Source organism: Coturnix japonica, chromosome 11 (assembly GCF_001577835.2).
Source record: "Coturnix japonica isolate 7356 chromosome 11, Coturnix japonica 2.1, whole genome shotgun sequence".
Lineage (NCBI taxonomy): Eukaryota > Metazoa > Chordata > Aves > Galliformes > Phasianidae > Coturnix > Coturnix japonica.
The window spans coordinates 15,005,669-15,033,247 of record NC_029526.1 but is presented as its reverse complement, the minus strand read 5'-3'; the positions used below and the strand labels follow the sequence as shown (position 1 = coordinate 15,033,247).

The window sequence follows — 27,579 nt, the reverse complement described above, 5'->3', positions numbered from 1 at the left end:
TGCCATTCATTTTGGGGGAGGTTTTATTTCACAAATAATTCAGAAATAAAAAGAAAATGGGGGGGGGGGAAGGGAGAGGGAACAGATATTTTACAATTCCGTATTTAGAAAAAAATATATATATAGTTTATAAACAAACACACAGCCCCTCGAAAAACATGCAAAGGCACACCAAAATTTACAAGAAACTTTTATACATAGGAAGTAGTAAAATACATCATTTTTCATAGAAAAAAAAAAAAAAAAGAAAGCAACTCTATGAACTGGCCCTAAATACGTAGACTGCACAACTGACCCAAGTACGCGATTAGAGGCTCTTCAACCATCTGTTGGCTGAATGACTGCTGATGACTTAAAATGAAGAAGTTAATGGAGCTAGCAGACCTGAGTGCACCCTGGCATCTGGGTTAGCTAGAACAACCACACAGCATCAGCTTTGCCATGGGTTTAACCAGATGCTTCAGAACAGCTGCACCCAGGTGCTTCAAGTTGGCATGTGCTTACTAATCTGCTGAGCAAGGGTCTAAGGAGGAACGTGTCTGGAGAAGTAAAGACCTGCTGTGTCTTTAAGCTGCATAGAAATATATTAGGCTAAGAAACATTTTGGTATTAGAAGTAAAATCGGTAAATATTTGGCTAAAAACTGGTACTGTCCCACCTATAGGTGAATAGTTAGCACACGTGATTACGAGTGATATATCATTACTGTCTTGGAGGACCTGATCGCACCTAATTCTGGTGGAGGTATGTTTAAATTAATAGCACCCAGGACCTCAAATAATATTTGCGTAGTAAAGTCACAATTTCTCTTTTGTACAACAAATACAAAAATAAACAGACAGACTTAAATTAAGACCAGTTTCTAAAAACCCAAACCAGTTGGCTGAAGATAAAAATATGCAACTTTAACTTGAATTAAGCATTTTAGGATATTTCTGTTGGAATGATAATTCCTACCTTTCTCCTTTTCCATCAGGTAGATGCATCCCAAGCTATCTGGATTTGTATGTGCTCTACATTAATCCTCTAGGCTTTTCTCCAACAGCCCTCACATTTATTTCCACCATTTTACAGCATACACAATTGTCACGGACAACATATTAGAGGCGGGATCCTATGTTGGTTTTGAGGCATTTTATGTGCTCTTGCAATCTGCATGAAGTCAGTGGGAAGGAGGCCCCTGGACACCTAATGTCATCTCTTACAACTTCCACTTCAGTCAATAGCACAGTGGCTGCCATTTGGCCTTTGCTGGTTGTAGATTCATGCTGCAGCATTTAATGGGCTTGAGCTAGACTGCATACAGCACAATTAGTCACAGTGGGCATGAACAGGGAAGCCTTATCTCACTGCCAAGATCTCAAATGCTTCCAATCAGCAGTTTTTCTATGATATGTTCCAGCTGTTTTTAACACCATTTTACCTACTGAGAAAATACAGGTGTTACTTTTTCCCATCTAAAGCTGTACACCTTGGAAGACAACACCATAGAAACAGAGACGAAACAGTCATTTCTCCGTATCTCCCCAAAGGTAGGTTTGCTGTGCAGCATGTTTGGAGACAACACAAGGCAGTTCCAACTTCATATTTTATGAGAGGTCAGATTTCACAGAGAAAGAAACCCCAACAGAGAGACAAATTGAGTGATAAATGTAATTTCTTTGCCGATTTCACGGCGTTTGCTCAATTTAAGAAGCGCTTAATTTTTGGCCTGTGTTTTGAAACAGCTTGAAGACATGGCTTTTAGATCTTTCTAGATTAAACTGAACACAGCCTGAGCCTAAGAATGACTAGGAGACATCTGCCAAGTAGCGTGAAGTACTTCCCAATTTGTTATGCAATACTACAGTCAAGTTAGCAAGCAGAGAGACTCTCTGTTTACAACCACTGAAGACCTAAAGTTTATGTTGCCTTCTTACGAGCAACGAGTTTACTGGATTTTGTGCATCAAAAGACAACCAGCCTTGTGTTTACTCCAAGCCTAAAATAAATTTCCTATCTGAAGCAAAGAATACTCTCTAGCCTTAAAGATTAGCTCAAGACAGGCTGCTTTCTTGGCTCTGAAATGCATTTGGATGCGTGTTCAGACATCAGTAATAAAACATTAAATAATGTCATGAAAATATCTATGGGTTTTGCAAGACAGCATCATGGATGTTAAATGCTCAAGGGTACAGCATTAACACTGAACGGTGGGATCTATCATTGTCAAAAACAGTGTAAAAAAAACCTCATCCATCCCAACTTCTGTCATACCTTTAAAGTCTCAGAACTGCACACAGAACAACAAAGAGCTTCACAAAGGTAAAGTGAACATGCTTCCTACGGATGCAACCATTCCTAGCAAAAATAATATTAACTTATTATCCCTACTCTACTACTACAGATAAAACAACCAGCACTGCTGTATAAATACGCTGCATTTAACTGAAATTTTATTGTAAATGGCATGTTATATAATATGAGATGTGCCAGCACAGGAGCCCCAGTTCACTGACTTCTCATGGGTTACCAGACTTGCAAAGTACCTGCAAATGTTTGACCAGCAAACATTAAACCTGCTGTTGCAATTATGGGGTGGCCTCATTTACTGCAGCAAGGGTCTCTGCCACCATCTCATGCCCCACTCCAGTGCCCAGAAATCCCCGAAGTCTGGTCGACAGAAACATCCTCTCCCCCTCCATACAACTTGGCCAAGTGCAACACCGCAGCAGCCAACGTGGCGGCACCGATGCATCTCACCTCATTAGGAAAATACCAAATGCTCTCTTCTTCTGCACACGAATCACCAAACATACACAAATCTCAATCTACTCAGTCGCAGCCCAATCTCTCCCCAGAAGATGCAGCTTTTAAGACAGTTTCTCATCTCAGAAGGCCCAGCGCTTGGACAGTCTCTCACTTCTGAGTCCCTATATTATCATGTCCATCAGAGAAGATGCTTCGCACTCCATAAAAGGCATCCAGGGCCAGGTCGAGATCCCTATGGCTGCTGTACATTGAGCCACTGCAGTTCTGTGCAGCACACCTCGCTCTTAAATTGAAAGTAAGAACAGTTTATCATTGCTGAATGCCCCTAGAGGAAAAAAAAAAAACAACGCAAAACAAAAAGATACAACGCTGAATGGTGCGATGAGATGCAAACAGCTGAGTCAGAACCCGGTGTCTATTTCTTTTTTTTTTTTTCTTCCTTTTTCTTTTTTTTTTTTTTTTCCTTTAATTTTCTAATTCCCTGAAAGAGATTGGCAAGGAGGGTATGTTCGGAGCTGATGCCATCAGAGGAGCCTTCCTGTCTCTGGAGATCAGCGGAGCGCTCTCCTGAAGAAACTTGCACCTTCCCTAGGGATCTACTGCTTCACAGCAAAAATTCGGAAAGCATTTCCATCTGCAGGACTCCTCAAGCTGAAAATTAAAATAAAATAAAATGTATAAAATGCAGGCGTGGTAATACAGGACCTGTGGCGCAAAAGACCTGCAGTCACCTCTGAATTTCTTTGTGGTACACTGATTCAGTCCCAGCAGGAGCTGCTGCAGGGACACCCTTCTAGACAAAGGGTGAGAAAGAAGAGGCAGAAATCTATCTGCTCACAACTGCTTCAGGCTTTCAGCAAAAAAAACGACATTCAAATGCCCACACATATATCACATATAGACACATATCTTTACCAAAGCTTATGTCCAACATCCTGAAGTACCAAGTTCTCACCTTGATCTTTGAAATGATTCCAATACCCTGTGGGTTTCACAGCATGGAGGTGCTCCTTACTGCTGACTGGAAATAACACTTTCTATATCTTCATACTCATCCCTACTGCTAGAGCATCTTTGGTTTCCCTCACCTCCCAAATCAGCACCCGGTGCTCACATGATGCGTCACTGCTAGAGGGAGAGTCTATTCTTAGCTTTGCCAGAGCTTTTCATGCAAGCAAGAAGTTCTCTGTTAGTAGAAAAGATAAGCAAAAGAAGAACAAAGGTAGAAAAAGACTCGTCATAACAGTAGGTTTTGTGATGTAAATGCAAGCTGAAAGCAAATCTGCCAGACTGCAGATCTGATGATCAAAACGCTGATCCTGGTAGCTAAACTCTTATTTCATGTCTAACACTTTCCTGTCTTTGCTTTTCCGTTTTGTTCTTTCCTGAGATGCTCCATAGCATTTGAAGATATTCATTGCTGGAATAAAAATATCAAACTTGTTTGGATTACTTATGGTTAATAAAAGAGGAACCACACAGAGCAGACAGAGTGACCAAAACCCACAGCAGTAATGGTCATGCTTACAAAGACAGGGAAATCACACCAATATGTGAAAAAGTACATCACAAACTGAGCCAGAAACAGGAAACTATAAAGGACTGAAAGAGTTAAAGTGGCATCGCTGTGATCTCTCTGGAGGTGCAGTTTTAGAGGCACTGATCTGCCATTTTTCACCCAAACACTAGAATAAGCCATGAAAAATTACAAGGGTGGAAAATCCATCTTCTAAACCTGCCTGATCATCTTTGTAGAGGTTAATTTACTCATTGTTCTCATGGTGATAATTAAGGAAAATAATTAACAAGTAGAAACACATCCCATAAACCAGAGTTTAATGGAAATCTTAGTCAGTCTTAAAGCATTACCCAGACTGCAGAAACACCTGTGTTTATCTTTAAGATAAACAAGTTTGGGTACTTTCTTCTTTAGAATTTACCTCCTACGCATTGTCCAATACTAACTGCTGGACTAATTACAAGAGCGAATCTTAATGATATACACATACAACAAGATGCATTAACAGTGTTTCACCCCTAAATAAATTGCTTATTGTATATAATTTTGCAGTATTTCACACCCTTCACACTGATCTGAGAGCAGTCTTTCACTTGTGGAAGGTGAGAGCAGGACAACACGCTCTATTTGCTTGAAATATCTTGATATTCACAGTGATGCTGTTAAGTCGTGTTTCCACCCCGCCAGCCTTGCTAGCCATTACCTGCTGACTTTGACATAAAATTGAACGTACAATCAAATACACAATTGAGACTAAGGGAAAAGAGCAAAGAAAAATGTCCCACCTCTCCGACTGGACTCCATTCTTGAAGGAGCCGACGTAACTTTTCTTCTTTTCTACAGGCATCACGTCCACAAAACCACCTTCTTCATCTGCAATGACTCCAGCGTGCACCGCACTTTTGCAGATACTGGAGCTCTGAAAAACATGCCAGCATTTTCACTTACAAAACATCCTTGTTTTACATCTGGAGTTACACCTTCCTCATCAGCATCACGAATAAGAGGAGAACAAAAAAGAGTGGAGCCAAAAAGCCATGAAACGATTCTGTCATTCTTAGGGATGGTCATGGACCAGATGTTGTGGGCACATTGTAAGCCCAGGTCTCAAACGCAGAAGTAAAATGGCTGCAAGAAAATCCAGCACTGCTGCAGAGGACAAACAGCTGTTCCTGCAGCAGAGCTGTGCCTGGGACACTGTCCAGGGCCAAAGCTGACTCAAGGGCAGATTTCCAGCCAGTGACTTTTTTTGTCTGCATCAGAGAAACCACAGTGGTGAGACCTCTTTGCTATTGACCAGCTACCTTGGCAGAGCTTATTCACCAGGTCTCTTGAAAAGCAGACACTCATCCTTCAATAAGCTAAATGACCTCAAATTATCCAAGAGAGTTCATATCCTTCTTTCTAGGAAAGACAGAATGGCTGTACCTACAGAGTGGTGTAGGCCCTGGGTAGCTGGATAGCCCCATTAGTTGAGTAGCCCATTGCCCCACAAGGCTACACTGAGCTCAGGGGGATGTTAATACTTCTGAAAAGATTAAGATTTCCCCATTGCTCTGTTCTCCTCAATGTGCAGAGTCAGAAGAGTAGGAGGAACACCAAACATGAAAAAAAGATGACTAAGTTCCCAAAGCATCCAGGAAACAGAGCAAAAGCAGAGGAGGTTTAGGCATAGTTTAAACTTGGCCATCAGCTCTCTAAAGGATTTACATACAGCAAGCTGGAGACACAACAAACAAAAATCAGCTTTGCAAAGGGAACTGCAACAGGTGAAAATCCCAACCCCATAAACTCCCTGATGGCTAAAAACCAAACTACCACAAAACCAGTGCCAAGGAGAAACGTTCCCATCACTTACGTACAATACAGATCGTTCCTTCTTGCAGCCATATATGGCAGGTTTGCCTTGTCCCCTATATATTTATCACTTTGGATCGCCTATCTCCTGGCTGCTCCCCGAGTTTTGAGTGCCAATTTGGTATTTTACTTCTATAAATGGGCAAGGGAGCAAGAGAACACTCTGTTTAGAAGATATGCTGCAAATTCGCCCAAGTATGCAGTGGGAAATCTGCAAATCTAAAATTGGCTCATAAAATTAAGCTGTCCTGAATCAATTTGCAACACTGTCCACTGGGAGACATCCTAAACGATGTACTTCTGTTTTTTTCCAGGACTTGCTGTTCTGCTGCTTGCTCAAAGCTTTGACCAGAAGGGCTTTTTACTGCCTTCCCAAATCCTCCTCTTATCACTCTGTTGGATCACTGCCCTTTTCCATCCCTGTCCAAGCTTTGCTTTGATGCACTGCACACAGAGCTTTTGGAAGATGAGTCATTACGAGGATAAAGGCCTTTCCTCTCAAACCAGAAGTACGACAACGCACAGACAACGCAATGACTTTCCATGGTGTGGCCCCTTTACGTCTGCACCAGCACCGTGCAGGTCCCTTGGGATGCTCTGAGAGCTTTTCCTGCTGAAGTGGACTCTGAAGCATACACCATAAAATGACAATACTTCTTTATAGTGGGTCATGAGACTGAGCCTGGGACTTCACTCATAATTTCCTCATTAGTGGGACAGGTTTAATCATTAAGTTCCTATCTCTAGAGGGTTGAGCCTCCCAACTTGGTTTGTATGGATGATAAATGTCTCCCTTTGTTATGTAAGTGATCGATTCTCCAGCTAATTGCCACAGAGTTGTGGATAAAGGGCCTTATCACAAGAGCAGAGAGATGTTTTCCCTCCCAGATCCATAAGGCTCCTGGGTAGAGACTGAGGAGATGCTGCACTCCAGAGTCAGGTGGAATGACAAGTGACAGTGTCTTCCAGAAAGTGAAAGCTCTTATACAGCCCTGATAAAGCTCCCACCCAGCTCACCATCTGCTTTAATTACATCTCAGTCAGGGCTGGGGTTAATTCACAGCATCCCCTCCTGAAGAGCATCCTGCACTGTCTGTGCTCAGTGGCAAAAGGCCTTGCCCAAATTCTTTCTCTAGACAGCTTTCCATCCTGAGCATTTATCAGCATCCATCCCTCCCCCTTTTTGCAATATACCTTTCAAACCACTCTCAAATTCCTCTCCTTTCTCCTATTTCTCCTACACCCACAACACACTACGAGCACAGGAGCCCAGAAAAAGGTTAACCTTAAAGGAGTGACCAAATAGTTTTTCTTTTCCTTTTTTTCTTTTTAATCCTTTCCCAAATCATGGTCCATGACCCAGTTTATGAATCCCCAAGGGGATGGTAGGAAATGGAGCTTGGGCTTCATTGAAGGCCTCTAATCCTTTTGCGTCAGTACAGATCAGGATGAAATGCCTGGATGCTGGTCCTCACCTAAAACCCTGTCATTGTGGGCCCTGTTCAGGGGTAATCTGAGGTAGTGAAAGAAAGAGAAAACTATTTCCCATTTCCTGCAGGCCAAAGCACGTAAGGAGGGGTAGGGGCAGCAGCTGTACAATGGATTTCCATGTGAGCAAAACAGGTTGTGCAGCTTGAGTAAAATTTAAAAAACACATGTAAAAATCACCTTCTCAACAGATTTCCCCTAATTTACTGTATGATTTCCATAGGAAATACTTCTCAGGAGTGTGCACAGCTCCACGCTGGCCCCACATAAGGAGTGTAGGAGCTCATTGGGACCCCAAAGCACAAACTCCAAAGGCCAGACACCAGCCTGGGAGAGCTGGCGTTTCCAAAGGCAATCTTCAACAGGAAAAAAAAAGGAGGCACCCGCAGATGGAAAAATGTTGAAACCCAGTTTTTAGAGGCCTAATATTAAGAGATTTCAAGAAAATGACTCTCTGCCTCGTTTTAGCATCAAGTCTCTGCTCATCCCCATGATCAGAGTTTAGAAAAACAAACCAATAAAACCAACTTGCATGCTTTCTTTCCACTGTTCCGTGCTGCGTTCTGACTACTCAAAAACACTGTTCAGCTCCCAGAAAGAGGACAGGAGGGGGAAGATGGGCTATTTTTGCCAACAACACAGCGTGGCTGTGTATGTAGGGTATATAATACAAGCCCTATGGTATTTATCTGTAGGTCTCTAAACACTTCAATAAGACAAGACAAACACTACCACCAATTCACATCCATCACTCCCCAGTGGTTAAATGACTCATCAAATCCCAGAACAAGTCATCGACAAACATTGGAAGGGATCCCCAAGCTTTTCTGGTGCCATTTCATCCTTCATGCACATTGACCTTATGCCCACACCGTGATAACCACCATGACAAGTTTCATTGCAGAGCGACCCCTCCTCAGACATCGCATTACACAGGGCCATCAAGGAAAGAAGCATACTCACATCTGCATAAATGTTTGTGCCAAACACCGGTGCCCAGTAGGATGGCTCGTCTTTACAGTGGGCTGGACAATAAATCCTAGAAAACAATTTATTCAGATTTATTCCCCACGTCAAGGCTCAACAGGAAAGAAAGCTGCATTCTTAGGAGATTTCAAGTGCCTGCATCTGGTCTGCAGGTGGCAACAGTGAATCTAATTATTGGCTCCCCTCAGATGACTTCTGGTAGATAGTGCATAGCTTCAAATAGAAGCAGTGAAAGAGGGATTCATCTTCCATGGCATTTTATTATAGCTCGCAGACCCTTCCCGACTCATCTGGCCAGAAAACCTCTATTGCTGTTGGGTCTCAGATTGGGGATCTCAGCAGCCCTGCTCCCCCAACCACCAATCCTTCTCCCAAGCAGGGTGGGTTGCAATGGAACACAGACTTGCTCACAGCACACACTTACCTCGGGCAATGGGTAGTAGGCTTTTTGAACTGGCACAGCTCGGCTACTGTGGTGTAGCAATCCAATGTCTGTGCTGTGGGAATAAAAACAGAGAGGTAAAATCACTAGGCCTAGTAGCTGAATCAAAATTATGATTCTTTAAAGGAGGAAGATTTGCTCAAAAAAGCAACAAACTTGACAAACTTCATACTTACTTGTGACTTTGGAAACCATGAATGCATTGGAAGGTTTATTTTTCCTGCAAAACAAGCAGGGAAAAGAAAAGAAAGCGTATTTAGAAATACACAAAATAAATTTACTTAAATCACTGTGAATATAAACAAGTAACAAAGACAACTGAATATTTGCTCGTATTGAAAGCAAATACAAAAACTTGTTCCCAAAGTTGATACCTGAAAGACTCCACACCGTTCCTGGTAGACTTCACAAAGGCTGGCGTCCTCCCTTTCCTTGTAATATCAACCAGTCCTCCCTTGTTGTCCAGGATGCCATAGTGAATTGCAGCCCGACATATGCTTGATGACTGAGAGGAACACAGCAAATAAGATATGAAATAAATCTCATTCACAGAGCAGCACTGATGAACCACTGTGCAAAACATGAAGAAACAAAACCACCAAAGAGCCAAATGGAAAATAACCTGATACAACACTTTGGAATCTGGTTGTTAAATCTTACTCTCCTGACACAACCTTATTCTTTTCTTATTATTACTATTATTTAAGCACAGTTTGGTTGAATGACAAAACATTTTTAAGTAAAAAAAAAACATACACTGAGATATAATTTAGAAGAAAAGCATCACTGGAAATTCTCTACCAGCACGAAATCTTTCCAGTTCTCAACAGAACATTCAAACTCAAGATATTTCTGCTAAAACCAATTGCAGGAGGAGGATATCTGCAATCACAGAAGCTTCAGGGCAAAAATATATCATGTAGTCATACACCAATGGCAAGAATGGGGAAAGCAACCATGCTATGCACAAATAGCTTTATCTGCAACCTTCCTTCACTCCAAAAGTAGTTTTGATGGGAAGGAAGTGCTAGCTCACGATCCAGATCATCCCAATGTATTTCATTGTTTTGGTGTTTGTAGTGTGAAGATTCTGTTCAGACTGACCATACTAAAGAGGAGACCCTTGTAAGAGCTGCCTACTGATCCCTATCCATCACTTCCCATGGGTTTTATTGTACATTGAGGGCATTTATGACAGAATCAAGATGGGAATCACTTCGCCTTTCCATGCTGCTTCTTTTTTTCCATCACTAAGATGAGGAAAATGCAGATAGTCTTTATTAACACCCAATTATAGCACCACAACTGGAGAGTACGAAAAGCCAAATTACACTAAAATCATTGGCGTTTCACATGTCTGTTATTACCACCGACTTCCCACAAATTACATCTATAATCTTTTAAAAAGTACTTACACTCTCATAATAAAATGTTCCAAAGACCTTTCCCTTACTGTACAAGCAGCCAGCTGGGCACAGATACCTAGTGAAGATATATATCTTTGAGGATGGCGAGAAAACAATTCAAGAAAAACAGACTTTGACTCTACTTCATTTAATAGTCATTCCATTCATTTCACGTAACTCTTCCATTTAAAAAACAAGATTGCAAAATAACTACTTTTTAGAACAGTTTTCTCCACCCTCCTTAAAAAACCCGACCAATATTTAGATTCTGTGGATTTGGTTTTTCTCCAAGTGATAAACTGTCCCGTTCTTTGCAGAAACCTTAACCAGAAGTTCTTGACTGCCTGGGAGGGGACGAGCCATGAATTATTGGTCTGGCTTGGACAGCAGCGGAGCGCACAAGAAAGGTTTAGAAGTGACTCTGCCAACATTTATTAAGTGATTTTGGACACCTGGAACTGTGTGGGTCGTGATGGCTGCATAAAAAACTGAGTCACTTTGCAGCTAGGCTTGGCTGAGGGCTTTATATTAATGAAAAATAAAGGCTTTTTTCAAAGAGATGTATTTAGTTACAAGGATAAACACAGTATAGACTGTGTCTTTTTTGCAAGGACCTCAACATTTTTAGCCCATTTTTTCCTGCGCTGCTCCAAAAGGTATCAGTAAAAACACTACCTGTTGCACGTTGAACCTCTGCATTTGTCTCTCATCTTGGTCTCACAGGTAATGACTTGTGCTGAGGAAGAAAAAAAAAAAACAAAAATTCAAATTAAAAACAAATAACAACAACAAAAACCCCCACAAACACAGTACAAATTACAAATAGCGTGTTGTAAGAGGAAAGAGACCACCACATCCCTGCTTTGGGCACCAGGCACCTTTCCCAAAGGTCTTTGGTGCAGTGAGGTTAAATCTTAGTGCAGACCAAGCAGCCTGGAGCTGTTGGTGCCTCTTGATCTATTCGCTCCAGACAAGTGTTTTGGGGAGTATTAACAGCAAAGAAACATTTGACAGCCAAAGGCTCTGATTTACAGCCTGAAGTCTGCAGACAGTACTTCTCCATTTAATTACAGGCTCATGAGATGCTGATGGGTAAACTTGAAAAGGAAGCATTTGCTTGCCTCACCTTGTTTTCTAAGTACTAAGTACTACCAACAGCACATATCACTGCAGAAATCATAGAATGGCTTGGGTTAAAAGGCACCTCAAAGATCATCTGGTTCCAACCCCTGCCACAAAAGGTCTTTACATGCAAGAAATAGAAAGGAACCAAACTAAAATCCCCCAGAAAACTGCAAAAAGGGTAAATGCTGAATATAAATAATTTTAAATGGAGAATGATATCAGTGCCTCCTATATTGACTGCTGATACGAAGACTTTTGCTTCATCGATACTTGCTTTAGATGCTCCATCCCTGAAGGTGTGCAGGGCTGGGTTGGATGGGGTTATGTGCAATCTGAGGTGTCTGATTTAGTGGTTGGCAATCCAGCCCATGTCAGGGATCAGAGCTGGATGGTCTCTGAGGTCCCTTAGAACCCAATCATTCTGTGGTTCAGGGATCCTTCAAGAACAGATGGGTATTGCACATAGATGTGCAGGTGGCTTTACAAAGTTTTGCTGCCTACTCCTGAAAGAACAAAAGCAAGAAGCCGCCTTACTCATGTAGGAGTTGGAGGTGGTTTTCTTGGGCTTGATGGTTTTGCTGGGCTCATTCTCTGGAGGATGGAGCCACACAGGCTTGTGCTCTGAGAGCTGTGGGGTCTCCACTTCGTTGGTCTCATCTGTCTCGGTGATGTAGGGGTCTTCATAACGATAATCTTGTAAGAAAGGAGAAAATATTAAAAATCATTGCAGTGTTCACATCAAGTGGGAAATCAGATTTCTCTATCAAAATGGTGCTTCAGCCAGTTCTCCAGTGAAGCATAGCTCCTGCTCCTGTGTGGCTCTTGTCAAGTCCCAGTTCAGTTGTCCATGGTGCCTCTATCGCTCTGAGCCCCCATCCCCCATAGTGTCCCCATCCTTCACAGCCTCCCACTGCATAACCAACCACCAGTTGCTGCAGCCCAGCAGAAGGATTTGAGAAATAAAGCCAGAAGAATTCATTTCGCTTGGCCACTCCTCTGCAAAACTTTATACTGTTTTCATCCTCATTTTCATCCAATGAGGAAGAGGACGATGCAAAGGAATGGATGACGAGAAGCTCCCAACACAGCACTGACACGACCCATTGCAGTTCCCATCTGAACCCCAAGGACTTCCCTCATCCCCAGGTAGAAAGAGATCAATGCAGTAAAATAACTCTCTGCTTTGGGTAAGCCTCCAGGGAGCTGCCAGCTTCTAAAATCCCAGCTCCTTGTGAAGCAAAACACATGGCAAGGGAAAAAAAAAAAAGCCCTTGATGCATGACCCCAGAAAATCCCGTATGCTCTGAGAGCAGCGCTGCTTAACTGGAGATTTCCCAGCAGCAATAATATTTGTCACTCCGTGTCTATCGACCACTATTCCGACAGAGCTCCTCCTCTCCTCCCAGAGACACGAATTGCTGTGTTTGATTTGCAGCCGTGAAAACCAAAGTGAGGAAAAAAAAAAAGTAGAAAAAAGAAAGAAGGAGGAATCGCTCGTCCCTGGCCAGGATCTGCCCACCCACATCGCCTCCAGTAAGCGCTGGAGGAACATTCCCTTCCCAAACAAACCCTGTGAGGATGGGAGCGCTTCTACCCACAGCCTGCCAGCCCCAAGCCCTGCCCCAGCTCCCAGCCAAACCCACGCAGCTCCTCCATGCTGCGATCACTCACATTTTCACATTGAGTCTGGACAAATCAGAGCCTTTCAGCTGGTAATTTACCACTACACCATGATGCCTTGTTATTGAGGGGGGGTAATTAAAAGCCATGACTGCTCCTAATGAAATGCTTCCAGGTGAAAGCTGGCTCCTGCACAGCACCCCGACCCCCAGCCCCACATACCTTTGTAACAGAGGTTGTTCTGGCAGCTGCCCCCATAGCTGGGGGGGCACTCAGAGCAGGGGCGGCCGTTCTTGTACGGGGCTTCTCCAATCCAGTTGCCTCTGCAAGCAAAGGAGCAATGCATGTCCATCAGATAAGCCCCCCAAGCCCCACATTCCTCAGCCACTGGCACTAAGGTTGTGGGGAAAATGGATGTTTCTGTTCTTCACGCACAGGTAAGTGTGGAAAAGACAGATTGTCCTCTTTTCCATCCAACACTTGCTTTCAGCAATCCTGTCCATCCAAGATCCCAATCTCCCATCATCATCTGCAGCCCCCATGCAGCAGCACAGGCCAGGTAGGTGCACAGCTCCTGCCACTGAGGAGCAGTCTTCCTCATTTCACCTTCAAGACGATGATTTTAGGGGTTTCCTTAAATGAGCAGTGTGAAATATCACCTTTACATTAAACTTCACTGTGAATACTGTGATTCAGTAAGCAGATGCAGCTCAGTGGATTACTGCATTTTCTCAAGGAAGAACCCAATAACTGAAGCCCTCCTTGGCCCTCTCTGTTGCAAGCATTATGGGGTTGAGGAGGTTAATGGAGCCAGAGCTCAGCCCGTGGCTCCGAACCCTTTGGTTATTGCTCTTTCAGTCGTCTCCACCTATAAGGCTAGACGAGGACAATGAACACAGATGCCAGAGAGAAGAGATTAAGCAGAAACGGCAGAAAGAGAGTATTTTTCCATCCAGCAGGATGGTGTGCAGAGGAGCCCAGCTTGCAATGGGAATTCTGCAGGAGACAGTGGGATTCCATGTGAGGAGCAGGTTGCTAGATCCCACCAAACTGCCCAGCAGCGTCAGTAGCCAACCTGGGGAGGGGGTTTCAGCAGCACACCCACAGGCACTGCTTGGCTTGTGCTGCGAGCTCTGGCTGCCAGCCCTATACTCACACACCTTTTATCTCAGCATCATTCTGCCCTATGACTTCCTGTGGCTCTGAGCCACACAAAGCAATTTCCCTATTTCTTTTTCTTTCTTTTATTTTTTGCTGAGTTTTAAACTGTAAGCAATCCTACTGTTCCTTCTGTAGCTGGGGCACAGAGGCTGCTGCTGGAAGGGCGGGCAGCAGCATTAATCAGCCCCATCCCTTCCAGCTGCTGAGCCTCGCCTGGCAGCACGCTCCACTCCAACCTCGCCATCTCCTGCTCTCCTTGCCATGGCAGCAACATCAAAGCTCCAGCCTGGCCCCGGCCCCTCCTTCACTTTTCCAGGCATCGCTCAGCAGTGTTGAACCAGCTCCGTGCTGCAGTCTAAAGTAAAAATTTAAAGCCACAACCACCAGTCTAGACTGCCTGAAATCTCTTCCCCAGATCCTGGGCTAGTTAAGTAACCTGCCAGCACAGGGTCTGGGAAAGCAGCAGAGCCCAGCCCATCCGCCTTACTTGGGTGAGTAGTTGCAGACCAGGTAGACGGCATTCTCCCAGATCTCTCCCCAGACATTCATCTGCTTGCAGACGTTCACGGCACAGCCAATCTTGTTTGTGGTAGCCCAGACTATCTGCAAGGACAACGTGCTTACTGAGAATGAGCAAGCCATGGGCACGTGTTGCAGTGATACAGGATGCAGAGGGGATGCGGGGTATGGATACAAACACGTCTCTTTTACCTGGGTGTAATGCGTGCACATGGGGCCTGTGCATTTATCTGGGCACCACGGGTTGCACTCATGTGGGTACGGGTATGAGTAATCCTTGACTTCATCATACCAGGATTGGACATGGAAAGCAGGAGAGCGATACCTGGAGGAGCAAAACACAGGCATGGCTGAGAACACCCACCCCTCAAGTTATCACCAACCCCTCTGTCATCCAACAGCATTTGTGCGCTCCTGGCTTATTGCAGTGCAGCTTCTCAGTTTTTAACACAAGCTTTCTTAAGGCAAGTTTGTCTCAGTTAGAAGGTGTTGCTTAAAAAACTCCGTAACATGGCCGAAGGGTCAGAAAAAAAATCTCACTGAAAACGTTAAAGATGATTTCTTCCCCAAAATTCACAGCTCGGTCTGACTTTCTGTATTATTTATAGGCTTGACATGTCCCTCAAACACCGCTGACCTGAGATGTCCCCCTGCCTTTTCCACCCAACTACATAAAACTTCTCGTTTGGCAGAAATCTGTGTTTTGAAAGTAAACAGAAGGGAAGGTTTGCCAAACAGCTTCACCCATACCCACCATGTACCTACTTCACCACCAGGCCACTTGCTAAATCTGGATGTCCATTAGCAGTCCCTACTGTAAGACCTTTGACAGGAAGCAAGCTTTTCCTACTCCCATCACACCAAGGGGTAGTGCAATGCACCTGGGGCTCCCCACCTTATTGCAGCTATTTCTCTATGCAGCAAACTCCTGTAAGTGCTGCACGTACTCGGTGCAAACTCTGCACAAAGCTTTGCAATCTGAGGCAGCGCTGGAGTCGCTTGTGCTGCTCAGGAGAACGTGAATGGTGTTAAAACTATCTGGAGAAATGCGTTGGCATTTTGCATGCTATGTACACAATGAGCAAGCAGAGCAATCTGCAAATTCTGTCTCAAAGGAGAAGAGCATTTCAAACACTTTTTATTGCTTTCATCAGCTCACACGAAGCAGCAGGCGGCCAGCAATACAAATGATATCATTACCAACTGTAGTTTGCTCTTCCAGCCAACTCTTCATTAAAAATCATTCATTAGAAGTATTTTAAAAACATGAACCTCGTGATGTCATTCAGCGAATACTTTCCGAATTCTATTTTACAGAAGAGGAAATCGAGGCAATCAAGTTATGGCCCGTTCCTGAAAGCACTGAGATAAATCTGATTTCTTTTTCCTCACAGTGATTGCAGTGGGAGCAAGATTGGATCTACCACCATCAATAACCCATGGCCATCTCGAGTGTTTGTAGGACAGCCAAGAACAGCCTGATCTTTTGATTTTGTTTCCAGTGGATTAACCACTCAACTTTCCAATCATTATTTAATTCTGCCAACACAAACGAGCCTGATTTTTTTTTGTATCAGGCCTATTTCACACCAGCAAATTTCCATTACTTTCAATCAAGTTGTACCTGATCTACAATAGCATAACCTGTTGATCCAGTAAAGTTTCCATGCACATATGAGATGTTTGCTTTACAAAGTAGGCTTAGCTTATAAAGACTTAATGACAGGGGCATAACAATAAGCAAATTTCACAATAGGATGAAGAAGCAAATCCCTTTGGAAGTCTTAACTTCATCTTTCCCAGCTGGATTAGCGAGTCTAGATTGAAAACCTTCCACAGGAAGATGAAAAAAAAAAATAAAGGTGCAAAGTGGTTTCAATAAGGACAAATTAAGAGCTGAGCAAATATTTATGGGAAATATGGCACGAGAAAAAAGATTTAGATGAGTTCTCAAGCAGCAGCAGTGGCTACTAGTGGGGAGCTTCTCAGCTCTTACCTGCCCCAGTGAACTGCCAGGTTCTGTCCAATGGATCTGATGAGGGCACTGGGCCCATGGTCCCAGATGCACTGCTGAGCCCAGGCATGGGCTGATCTTTCTAGCTCATCGTCCCAGGTCTACAGGAAGAGGGGAAGGAAAAGAACAGGTCAGTTCATCCTCTTAAGCTCTTTAGATTGAGAGAGTCAACCAGCAGCAATGAGTGGAGAAAGCGAGACTGAAGTACAGCTCATCCCTGGTGCACAGCCTTGTGATGTCAGGACGTTTCAATGATGTACTCATACCTAAGAACACGTTTCTAAAGACATCTCCCTGCCACAGAAGCAGGGGGCTCTACAGGACCTGTTACTTTTCCTGCTCGATGACATGCTCCTTAGGAAGTACTCTGCATAAGTCAACGTAACAAATAGCTCTGTCAAGACCTCAAGAACTCATCTAGACAATCCACCCTAAAATACAGCAAGACATTCTTGGCGCATTGTTTTCTAGCCCAGTCAAAAAATATAGAAATAAATAACCAGACATTATAGTGTTTTCCTTGTGGCACTTATATTTGACATCGGCAAGACTTACAACACAAGGAAGTGCCTCAGTGTATGATTTTTTCACCTGTTGTCCATAACATCAGGACATTTCCTTACTCTCTCACCCCCTGGGACTCCAAACAGTGAATGTGTTCCTGCTCCCCGCTACGGACACACCTCTAAGCAAAGGATAAGCACATAACTGCTGTGCAAGCACAGGGCTGAGCCTCTTGCTTCTATCTCCTCCTCCCCAAGTAACTGCTGAGCCAACTGATGGACACAGCCAAACTCAGAGGTGGCAAAATCCCAACACTTCTAAGCCAGGATTACCCTCATTAAAACCAGCATCAGGTTTGAAGTGACTCAGACGTCACAGAGTATCACCCAGTTACATGCCAAATGAGAGCTCAGATGCTATCCAACAGCAAACACGAAAGCAGACTTCACTATCCAGGAGTGCATTTGTTTTAAAGGCCAGACTTGATGGATCCAGTAGACAATGCTCTGAATTCATTGTGTGATCTCTGACAGCTGCTCTATTCAAAGCGGTCCTAGGAGGATAATTTGTCGGGATTAAAACATTATTGCACATTCCTACAAATAAAACCAAAATGAAGAGAGACCATTCAGCTCCAGGGCCAGATTGCAGCCCCTTCAGATGCTGCAACCAGCTGATCCTTCCCAGTTCTACCTTCTGCATGAGAAAAGCAACTTCTTATCACAGCCATATTAAGGGAGATAACAGAAACCACTTGGAAGGCATTTAGACTAACATTTGAAGAATATTGAGTGTTTATATCAAGCAAGTATTGAACATAGTCTTGAGCAGCTCCAGCTGGGATGGGGAGTGATAGGAAACTGCATGTCATCTGGAGCTTGGTGTGTCTACACCAACTGCAGAAGGTAAAGATGAGCTCAGTGAACCAAGCTAACAGCCCACACCTCTGAGAAGAGCTTATCTTTAAGCCTCCTCAGCAAACTGAATTCCAGCAACATCCAGAGCTGCTCTGAGCTCAGCAGCTTGGCTTTGAACTGAGCAGCGGCCAAGCAAATTCTGCAAAACCCCATATGGACGTAGCTCCAACAGCAGGAATGAAACCATTTTCCATCTCAGCCCTCCAACTCCTTGAAGGTGTATGGGATCTGACCCACCGCATCCACATTTCCAAGCCTCTGTTCAGAGCAGACTATTGCAATTGTGCCCAGACACACAGCCTTTTGTGGTCTCCCACTTTGTGCAACAGGCAATGGCCGGCCACAGTCCGCCTTCCCATCCAACACACAAGCCACAGAAACTCTCCCAAGACGTTACGCGCTGCTGGGACTTCAGACTTTCTAGCAGAGCACTGTTCCCTGCAGCCTCAAAGGCAGAGGCATTCCAAGTCTCCTAATTTAATGCAGAGACGTTATGAGCAATAGACTATTAAATGGAAATTGATGTGAACACATGTTACATCTTCCTTTGATGCCTATGGATGGAATAAACGAGGTTGGACAAAAGACACTCAACAGGCAATCGGGAGCAAGCTACGTTTTTGCATGGCTTTGTGCTTGGTGAGTAGAGAAGCTCATTTCTGCAGGCGTCAGATTACAAAGCCATCCCATTTAAATTAGAGCTGTTATTTGCCTATTTCTTCTCAGACGTGAATGCGGTCAGAAGTCTGGAATAATTTCAGAGCAATAAACATTAAAAAAAAAGAAGAGGGAGATTTCAGACTTTCCCAGCTACTCTTGCAAGAATTCTTTATGCTGATATTCAAAGCAGTATCTGTAAGACTGCATTCAAATTCTCCCCTTTTCTGTTGAGGCTTTTTGCTATTAGACCACTCAGATCACAAGCAGCTCCCTTGTTTGGAAGACGCCCACCCAGCCCATTGCGCTGACTTCTCAAGCAGGGGTTTCCAAGAGCCTGTTGGTACACAAGATTCCGAGTGATTTAGCACATGGACTCTCCTACTTACTCCTGCAGATCTGAAGCTGACTTCAACATCTGGTATGCACTCTACATGTAAAAATATATATACACTGCATTCACATCTTATAATGCAATAATCCTGTAATGCAATTAAAAGCCTCTACCCTACTGTTAAGAGGAAGAATGGATACCTTATACACAAAGAACTCCTTTTCTTTCAGCAGTCTGTACTGAGAACAATTTTGTTTTAACCATCGGTCTTTGGGCATCCACAAGAGGAAAGATTTCTGCCTTTCATCACTGCTAAAAGCCATCTGAAAAGGTCAGGGTGTCTTAGGAACTGTTGTGTTCTTTCTACTCTGGGTTCATTAACAAGGAGTTTGCTGCGGTCCTGGCTCCTGCTCACCACTCTTACATGCTCCAAAGCCACAATGGAAGTGTTGCTCATAGAGCTGCTGTAGGGTTTGAGCAACTACACTGGGAAGATAAACACTGCTCACGCCTGGCCTATGACAAAGTCTGTATTTCAGTTTCCACCAATGCTGAATGTATGTGTTGGCTTCTAATTAATTATACAAACCCAGCAGCAAAACTGTTTCTTTCTCCACTCCTTCCCTCCACTTTACCTTTATCCCATATGCATATGCAGTAACTCTTTTGATCCTTGGGTAAGTCACGGGACTTATACTGTACACTGCTTTCTTACTAACAGCCTCCTCTGACTGAAGCTCGCACAGTAGCAGATAAATATGTCTTGTTCCTGGCTTATATTAGCTCCCTTTGTCACTTAAATGCATCAGATACAGAACTGGGATGTTCACAAAGCAGTGTTTGAAGGCTGACAGCCAGGAACACGTTCTACTTCGTTATCCACAAATTAGCACAGCATGTTGCCTGTGATGCTCCACGCCGGCTCCAAAGGGTAAGAGAAAAGTTTATATACAGTGCTAAAGACAGACCATCCTCTTAAACAAGTCCAAATGAGAAATGTCCTATGCAGAACAAAGGATTAAAGTGAAATTCACGTTCAGAATGCGCGCTGCATTTCCAAGTAACGTTGGGTAAACACGACAACATGAAAGACTGATTATAGCCTTTCCAAGGAGCACCGTCGTATACTCAGCTTCTTTCTTCGCAGCATATAGGGCCCTTTCATTTGCCCTCAATCGGCCATAAAGCCACTAGAAAAGCACACTGAGCAAAGACAAACATAAAAGCGCGACCGCGCTGTGAGCGTAAATAGCAGTCGGCCAGTGGGCTGTCCGCAACTGCAAACCTCTCAGATCCTCCGAGCCAACCAAAACACGCTTGGCTTTCTCATGCCTCGTGTTTACTCTCTGGAAATTAATCAAATCACCTCTTCTCTGGCAGCATCCTTCAAGGCTGCCTGCTGGAGGATGGGCGCCCGCTGAGGAGGAGAGGCACAAGGCAGCGGTTCTTAGAAAGACATGTGATTTCTGACATGGGATGGAGCACCAGCGGTGCGACCACTCAGGGGAAGCCACTGAAGAACAATCATCCTTCCCTACTGCCCTCTGCTCGCTCTTCTCTTCTCCTTCCCCCTACAGTCACTGCAGGGAGAATTTTCCATTTGCAGTATTCATTTCAGCACAGCTGGCAAGCGACTTCACATTACGAGTGCTATTCCTTCTACCCTTTTAAACGCGGTCTTAACAAATCATTACTCATCCAATCTGTCAGCAGGAGCACATGGCTGAAGTCAGGCTAGCTTCGGTCATAACTATATTTGCACAAAAAAAATTATTTGCCTACATCATTTTCTGGCCCCACAACATTTGGAGGGCTTGTCTAAAATAGCTCAAAGTAGGGTCCCTGGCATCAGGTGAGAACAAACTATTCATCTGAATTGTTGACGGTAAAGGCATGTTTCATACCAATTACTTCTAAGTTCTCCCTCTGAAGTGGGAGAATCCACTGACCAAACTTTTATTTTGGTTTCTTGAGCTACAGAAAGCCAATAGTGCTGACCCATCCACCTCTGAGCTCCCTAGAACCATGCCAAGCAACTTCCAGGGACCGAGCTCTGCAGATGGAGCCACATAGGAATCACAGAAAGGAACAATCAGAGGGATTGGGTTGGAAGGGACCTCTAAGATCATATCCCTTCAGCACTGCTGGCCCAAGGGCTGAGCAAATCCCCAGCAGTGTCATGGACATGCCATCCCAGAACACCAGTCACAACGATATGAAAGCTTTAACAGGGAAAACACGGGTTAAATAGTAGGGAAAAATTCATGCTTTTATGACATTAAGGTAATGGAAGAACCTGCTGAGGCAAGCTGTGGAATTGCCATCACTGGAGATGTGTCCAGGGCTGGGCCAGACGTTAGTTTATGAATAATGGAACCAGTCCTGAAACTATGCAGTGGATGGACAAGATGACCCTATTGCTGCCTGTTCCAAGCAAAACAACCCAATGATCTAAAGCATCACTCACTCTGGAATGAAGCAGCTCCAGGAAACCTCTTGAGAAAAGCTAACTTCAGAGGAAATCCTGCACCTCTTGCACTAAGACCAAAATAAGGCTAGGCATGAGAAGCTGTACTCACCATGTATTCCATATTGGATGCTGATGGATACACTTGACCTCTTAATTTATTGTGGAGCATCAATATCTCCTGTCGGTCTGAAAACAAAATGGCTCTCTTGGATCTGGAATGAGCTTCCCCATCCTGATATTTGCTCAAAATGCTCTCCAGGTGACTCGAGTTGGGCAAGATAAAGCAGTGGGCTGCATTTGCCAGGAGCAGAACACATCCAAGAGGCAGGATCCAAGGCAGGGCAGGATCCATGGTTCCTTTACAGCAGGCAAGATTAGAATGAAGGCAGCAGAAGAGTTTTCTTTCAGGGTCTCCAGTGGCTCAGCACAGATCTGGATGTAGGGGAGAAACAGGCAGTGAGAACAGAAGATCTTGGTACGATCCCCAATGAGGAAAGCCACGCAACACTGTTGTTTGAAGAAGATGCATAAAGTGTTACTGCTCTGCTCAAGGGCCAGTAGAACTGAGCACCACCACAAGTGATGGGAATTCAGTTTATTTCCCCAACGATGCTGGGTTGGTAGCATTGCTTGGGAAGCATGTGGGCACAGTGCTGGGTGCTTATCCATCAAAGGCACTCGGGTACACCCAGCAAAGCCCAGAACAACCCCATCTGTGACCCTCTGCAGATGCAAAAAGGAGATGACTGAAGCTATTTCCCCCGAGAGCAGTTGTTAGAGAGGAGAACAGATCTGAATAAAAGGGAAAGCATAATTCCCAGCGAGGCAGATCGCCGAGGTCAGAGAGCAGCGGGAGCTATTTGGAGGCCCCGCTCTGCCAAGAGACCGCAGCCAAGCAGCTGCCAGACTCCATGCAAGTGGCTGTTTATGTGAAATGTCATCGTAACGCCGAATGCTCACAGTTCCTGCTAGCAAATGACGCACCGGGGTGCTCGCTGATGCTGCCACAGTGTATTACGGCAGGTGGGAGCATGGCCAGTGGGTGAGTTTATGATGAGGAGGAAAGCAGATGGAGCACCCAGCCTCTCCTGAGCAGGAGATTAGGCATTTCTAGGGCTGACCTGCACAGTTGGAAGGCTGTGTTTCATTCCCATCACCTTCTGGCAAGATGCTGGATCTGTGAGCCTCCACCTGCTATTTCCCAAGAATTCCTCCCTTCCTTTCCCTCCCCAAACTCTGTCTAATGAACCTTGCGCAGCTCGGCTGGCTTTATTCAGATCACAGGCAGTTCAGGGAAGGGAACATAGGCTACTGTATGGCTCTGCGGCCTCCTTAGGAGGGGATGTAGGAGCCTCCAGAATAGAGTTAGAATCATGAAATCATTAGGCTGGAAAAGACCTCTAAGATCATGTAATCCAACCCCAACCCACCCCCACCATGCCCATTAACCATGTCTTTCAGTGCCACATCTCCACACTGAATGCCTCCCGGGGTGATGATGCACCACTTCTCTAGGCAGCCTATGCCAATCCTCACCGCTCTGAGAATAAACTTCTCCAAATATCCAAACCTTATTGCCTCTTATGGACAGTAAGTACCTGTGCAGACAGTGAGAGCACAGTGTCCCTCTCCTTTAGCCTAAACTTTAGAAGAAAGCTTCTCCATCTCCACCCTTTACATCAGGATTTGGCTTTGATAGCACTGTTACAAGCAAGTTGAGAGCGTACCCAGATAATCAGGAGCAATCGGAAAAGCTTCAGTCTGGTGCCACAGGGTTGAACACAGTTCCAAATCCCCTCTTCCTCAGAACCTACAGCATCCACAAAGCAGAACAGCCAACACAACGGTGCTTTGCTCAGGTGGAAAAACTCTATAGCCATCGAGAAGACTTGAAAATATGCAGGACAACTACACAAAAGAGCAGAAGTCCCTGTTCAGGGCTTTTGACTGTAATAAGGCAGAATGAAAACCAGCTGCTGTCAGCTTGCCTGCAGGCAGAGCATTAAGCCCTTGCCACGGTAGAACAACATAGGAATACATTTACTAAGTTTAGGTAACAGCTGCTCACTGTTTCCTGCAGAGCGAGCCCAACACACGCTCCTTGTCCCCAGGCACATTTAAAGGCTGGGATGTTCGGTGGCCTGGGGGCAACCCCAGCTTTAAACTCATTTCTATCCCAGCCTTGAGTGCTCCTTCCCCTGACTTTCTAACAGCGGGGCAGAGGAGCCGTCGCTTTGCTAGACTGTCTGACCCAAATCCCAGCAACAGTTCCTACTTTGAGGCACTTCCCTAAGAGTTTAAAAATAGACGCTCTGTCACCACCGTTTACAATGCAGCCATTTAGGACCGAAGGTTTTCCCTTCAGCCTGCCCTGTAGGTAGAGCAGGAGGGAACAGACAGCCAACATAGGCTGCCGTCATACCCCTTCATTTGGCCAAGTGCCCTCAGCTAAACAGGAGCCCAAACCCACCACCCATCTAAGGTGAACACTGAACTTACAGAAAGGGCAGCCTGGAAAACCAGCTGCTGCCCCATTGCAGAGCCCCAGGGCCAAGCCAATGCGGCTGGGATTGACTGGAGCTCTGCAATAAATGGTGCATTATTCCTGGTGATGTCCTTCCCTGTATCTTGCTTTGCATCTCCCTAAAATTGGGTCATTTGAGCAGTGTTATTCACATTGGGTGTTGAAGCCAATTCCCATGCTTTGGCTGCAGGTGAAGAGCAGGGGACATCCAAGGGAAGGGTGAGGTGATGGAAGCAAAGAGAATCACGGGATAATAAAGGTTTTAAAAGACCCCTGAGATCCTCCAAGTCCAATCCTAACCCTCACCACCATGCCCACTGACCACATCCCTCGTTGCCACAACTCCATGGTTCTGAAACACCCCAGAGATGGTGATCCACCACTCCCTGGGCAGCGAGTGCCAATGCCCAACCATTCTTTTGGATCAGAAATTTTTCCCAATATCCAACCTGAAAGAGCCCCCACGGCAAAGGTTAACTGAAAGCAGCAGAGAGATGCTCACATTTCAGCTCTTATTGAGTTCAGATGTTCATCTGCTCAACCCCTCCCCAACAGCTTTATGTCCAGGTGCAACCAAACACTGGTCCATGTGTCAGAGCTCAGCCAGCCCAGTGCTGGGGCACAGCCTCCAGTCTGCGCTAGGAACTCCTCATTAGGGAAGATGGAAAGCATGTTGCCTTTGGGATGAGATTTGACATTTTTCAGGGAGAACGTTCAGCTGACAGTCAGCTGAGCGAGGCTTTGCTGTTATTTTCAAGGTTTTTGGGAGCAGCGTTATGCAGCCTCCCTTTAAATGCACCAGGCTCCTGATGCTGGTGCCAGGTACACATCTGGGAGTGCTCAGAAACGGGTGAGTCGGCAGAAAGCAGCTCCCAACTACTTTGCAAGGCATGTCTGAGCTGGGACAGCAGGAGCTTCTGCTGGGCTCCGAGGAAGCGAAAAAGCAGCACCGGACTTTGGAAAAGAGTATTTATAGAAAGCTATTTCCCCAGCTCAGGGCTGGAGCTGCATGTCACAGGGAGCAGAGGAGCTGGGGGTTGGCAGCAGCGTTGCCTTCTGCCTTTCATTACGTCCTTGCTTCACCCTCGCACAGCTATTGATCTTCAGCTGCCTCCTGGGGAGCACACAAGCAGGCTCTGCTCCTCCATATGGGAAACATCTGCAGCCAAAGCATCCCGAGAGCTGGGAGCGATGTGTGCAACAGGCTGATGCTGCAGGGAAACACACGTGCTAGCACCAAAAGCAGCAAAGCAATGGGGAGCCCACCCAGGGTCAAACTGATGGCTGTGCAAAGAACTTAAGTGAGAAAGCCACAGTGGCATCAGAATAACCCAGCTAGGAAGGGTCCCATAAGGGTCACTGAGTCCAACTCCTAACACGCTTCATGCAGGAACTGCGATGCACATATTTAATGCTTTACAGAACAGCCCTGGCTTCAAAAGAAGAGGGGGATGACAAGTTCTTTGGATTCAGCATCCTCAAGGCCACATGGAAACATCTGGCGCTGCCGTTGCAGTCCACTCCCACAGAACCCAAGTGGGTGAGATTCTATGCAAAACCACATGAAAAACCCACTAGGAACAGACACACCATGTGACAACACCGTGCAATTCCTTCTAGATGGGACTTCAGAGCCACACAAAACTCCAGCTCCCGAGAGAAGAATGGATGTGCCTATGAGCAGATAATTATTACAGCATCCCTTATGCCGGTCAGTTTTCCCCTCCACACGAGCCCTCCCCATTCATTAGGGATTCATGCACATCAGTCCTTCATCACCCTTTGCTAATCACACGCTTCATTGGCTTTGTGGAGAAGTTACTCTGTGCCAACCTGGCTGCACTCCTCGCACCCCACTCACTCACCCCAAAGCACAGTTCAGAAGCTCGCACTCACCTCGCTGAGTTCTCGGGAAGCAGTTGCTCCTCCAATCCTGCTGGTGGGAAACGAGTTATATAGCTGTAATCTTTCAGCCAGGAGGGGGAAAGGACGCAGGCAGCTCGGGGAGGTGCGGGGATGTGAGGTCTCAGCTCAGCAGCAAGCACCAACTGCGGTCTCGCAGAGCTCCCCAGTGGTATTTATGCTCTCCAGGCAAAGAGAACAACTCCGGATCATCCCGTTTGGCAACCAGCCTGTAAAACAGAAAGGGAGAAAAAAAAACTGGAGGGGTAAGGAGTGGAGGAGTGTCGCTCAGCGTCGCACCGCGGTTGGAAGACACTCATTGGGGCGAGGAAAATTAGGACCGTCCTCCCAAAGGCTGTAACACAACACCCAGCAAGAAGAGGAGGAGGAGGCAGCAGTGGTGCAGCAGCCCCATATAAACCGGGTTACCCTCATTCTCTCTGCATGCAGTTTGCAGGGCTGCTACCCAGCTCTCTGCCACGGGTGTTTGGTGGTGATGAGTTTGGAGAAGAAAAAAGCACCCAAATTAGTTGGGTTTTTTTTTTGCATGGGACAGAAGCCAGCTACGTCCTCCTGCTGCTGGCTCAGCAATTCCCAGCGCTCCATGTGAAAAGCCCAGCGATGCCCCAGCCAGGCTACATCACTCCTTTTCTTCCCTAGTCAAGCATCTGCTGGGCAAAGGCAGATTTATAACCCTTTGAGGTCCATTCCCAAAGCTCACCCAGCACTGATGTTCCCTGCACACAAACACAGCAGGAACAGCAGGAACAAGTAAAGCATCTTGCAAGCTCACCTCTGCTGCAGGATGCCCCAAGAGCCCAGCACGATCCTTCCCTGCGGTGTCAGCCCCAAAAGCACTGTTGAAACGTGGTTTTATATCCTGTGAAAGGAAATGACTGAGCAAGAGATCTTATTTTCTTTTTTTTCTTCTTTTTTTTTTCTTTCCTTTTAATCAAACAGGAAAACAAAATGGTACCGTGAGTAACTGCACGAGTGCATCACAGCAGCATCACAGCCACCACAGCACCCAGTCCTTCCTGCATGGTCCTTGAGGGTAGAGATTAAAGTGACACTTGGGCTGCTCGCTCTCTCAAAGGTTGAGATGCTGTCCCAACTGTGGGCCATTCTAAGGTTAAAATGGGGCTTTGCTTTGATACCTCTGCATCCTCCTGCTGCTCACTCTTGCTGCTCCAGCAATGCTGACTCATGGCCTCTGGAGGTGCTTCTCACCATGCTTGCCAGAAAGCTGAGCTGCTCATTTAACCTCTCACGTAGCAGCACACAAATTATTTCCAGCTCTCTCAGGAACGTGGCATTTTGTCATCTCCACAAACGTTCCTATTGGAAATTAGTCATAGAATCGTGAAGGCTGGAAAAGACCT

General features: G+C 45.3%; 1 protein-coding gene across 1 annotated transcript; it reads right to left on the bottom strand.

The window, feature by feature from the left end:
- On the bottom strand, window positions 1-27,579 carry CRISPLD2 (cysteine rich secretory protein LCCL domain containing 2). The gene is made up of 17 exons (XM_015874107.2): window positions 27,355-27,579; window positions 26,991-27,077; window positions 26,192-26,427; window positions 21,881-22,203; window positions 16,872-16,990; window positions 15,068-15,200; window positions 14,844-14,959; window positions 13,418-13,518; window positions 12,110-12,268; window positions 11,126-11,186; window positions 10,460-10,526; window positions 9,419-9,549; window positions 9,221-9,264; window positions 9,027-9,099; window positions 8,579-8,654; window positions 5,056-5,189; window positions 1-3,402 (listed from the first exon to the last, which is right to left on the bottom strand). Exons 4-17 carry the CDS (start codon window positions 22,121-22,123, stop codon window positions 3,348-3,350), a joined length of 1,512 nt encoding a protein of 503 aa, XP_015729593.1. The 5' UTR covers window positions 22,124-22,203; window positions 26,192-26,427; window positions 26,991-27,077; window positions 27,355-27,579; the 3' UTR covers window positions 1-3,347.

Bases quoted from the DNA above. Each gene is read 5' to 3' on its own strand.
- CRISPLD2 (XM_015874107.2), bottom strand. From the start codon at position 22,123: ATGGATCCTGCCCTGCCTTGGATCCTGCCTCTTGGATGTGTTCTGCTC. The intron at 15,201-16,871 runs GTAAGAGCTGAG...TTGCTCCTCCAG, and splicing joins CTGGCAGTTCACTGGGGCAG to GTATCGCTCTCCTGCTTTCC. The intron at 14,960-15,067 runs GTAAAAGAGACG...TTGTCCTTGCAG, and splicing joins TGTGCACGCATTACACCCAG to ATAGTCTGGGCTACCACAAA.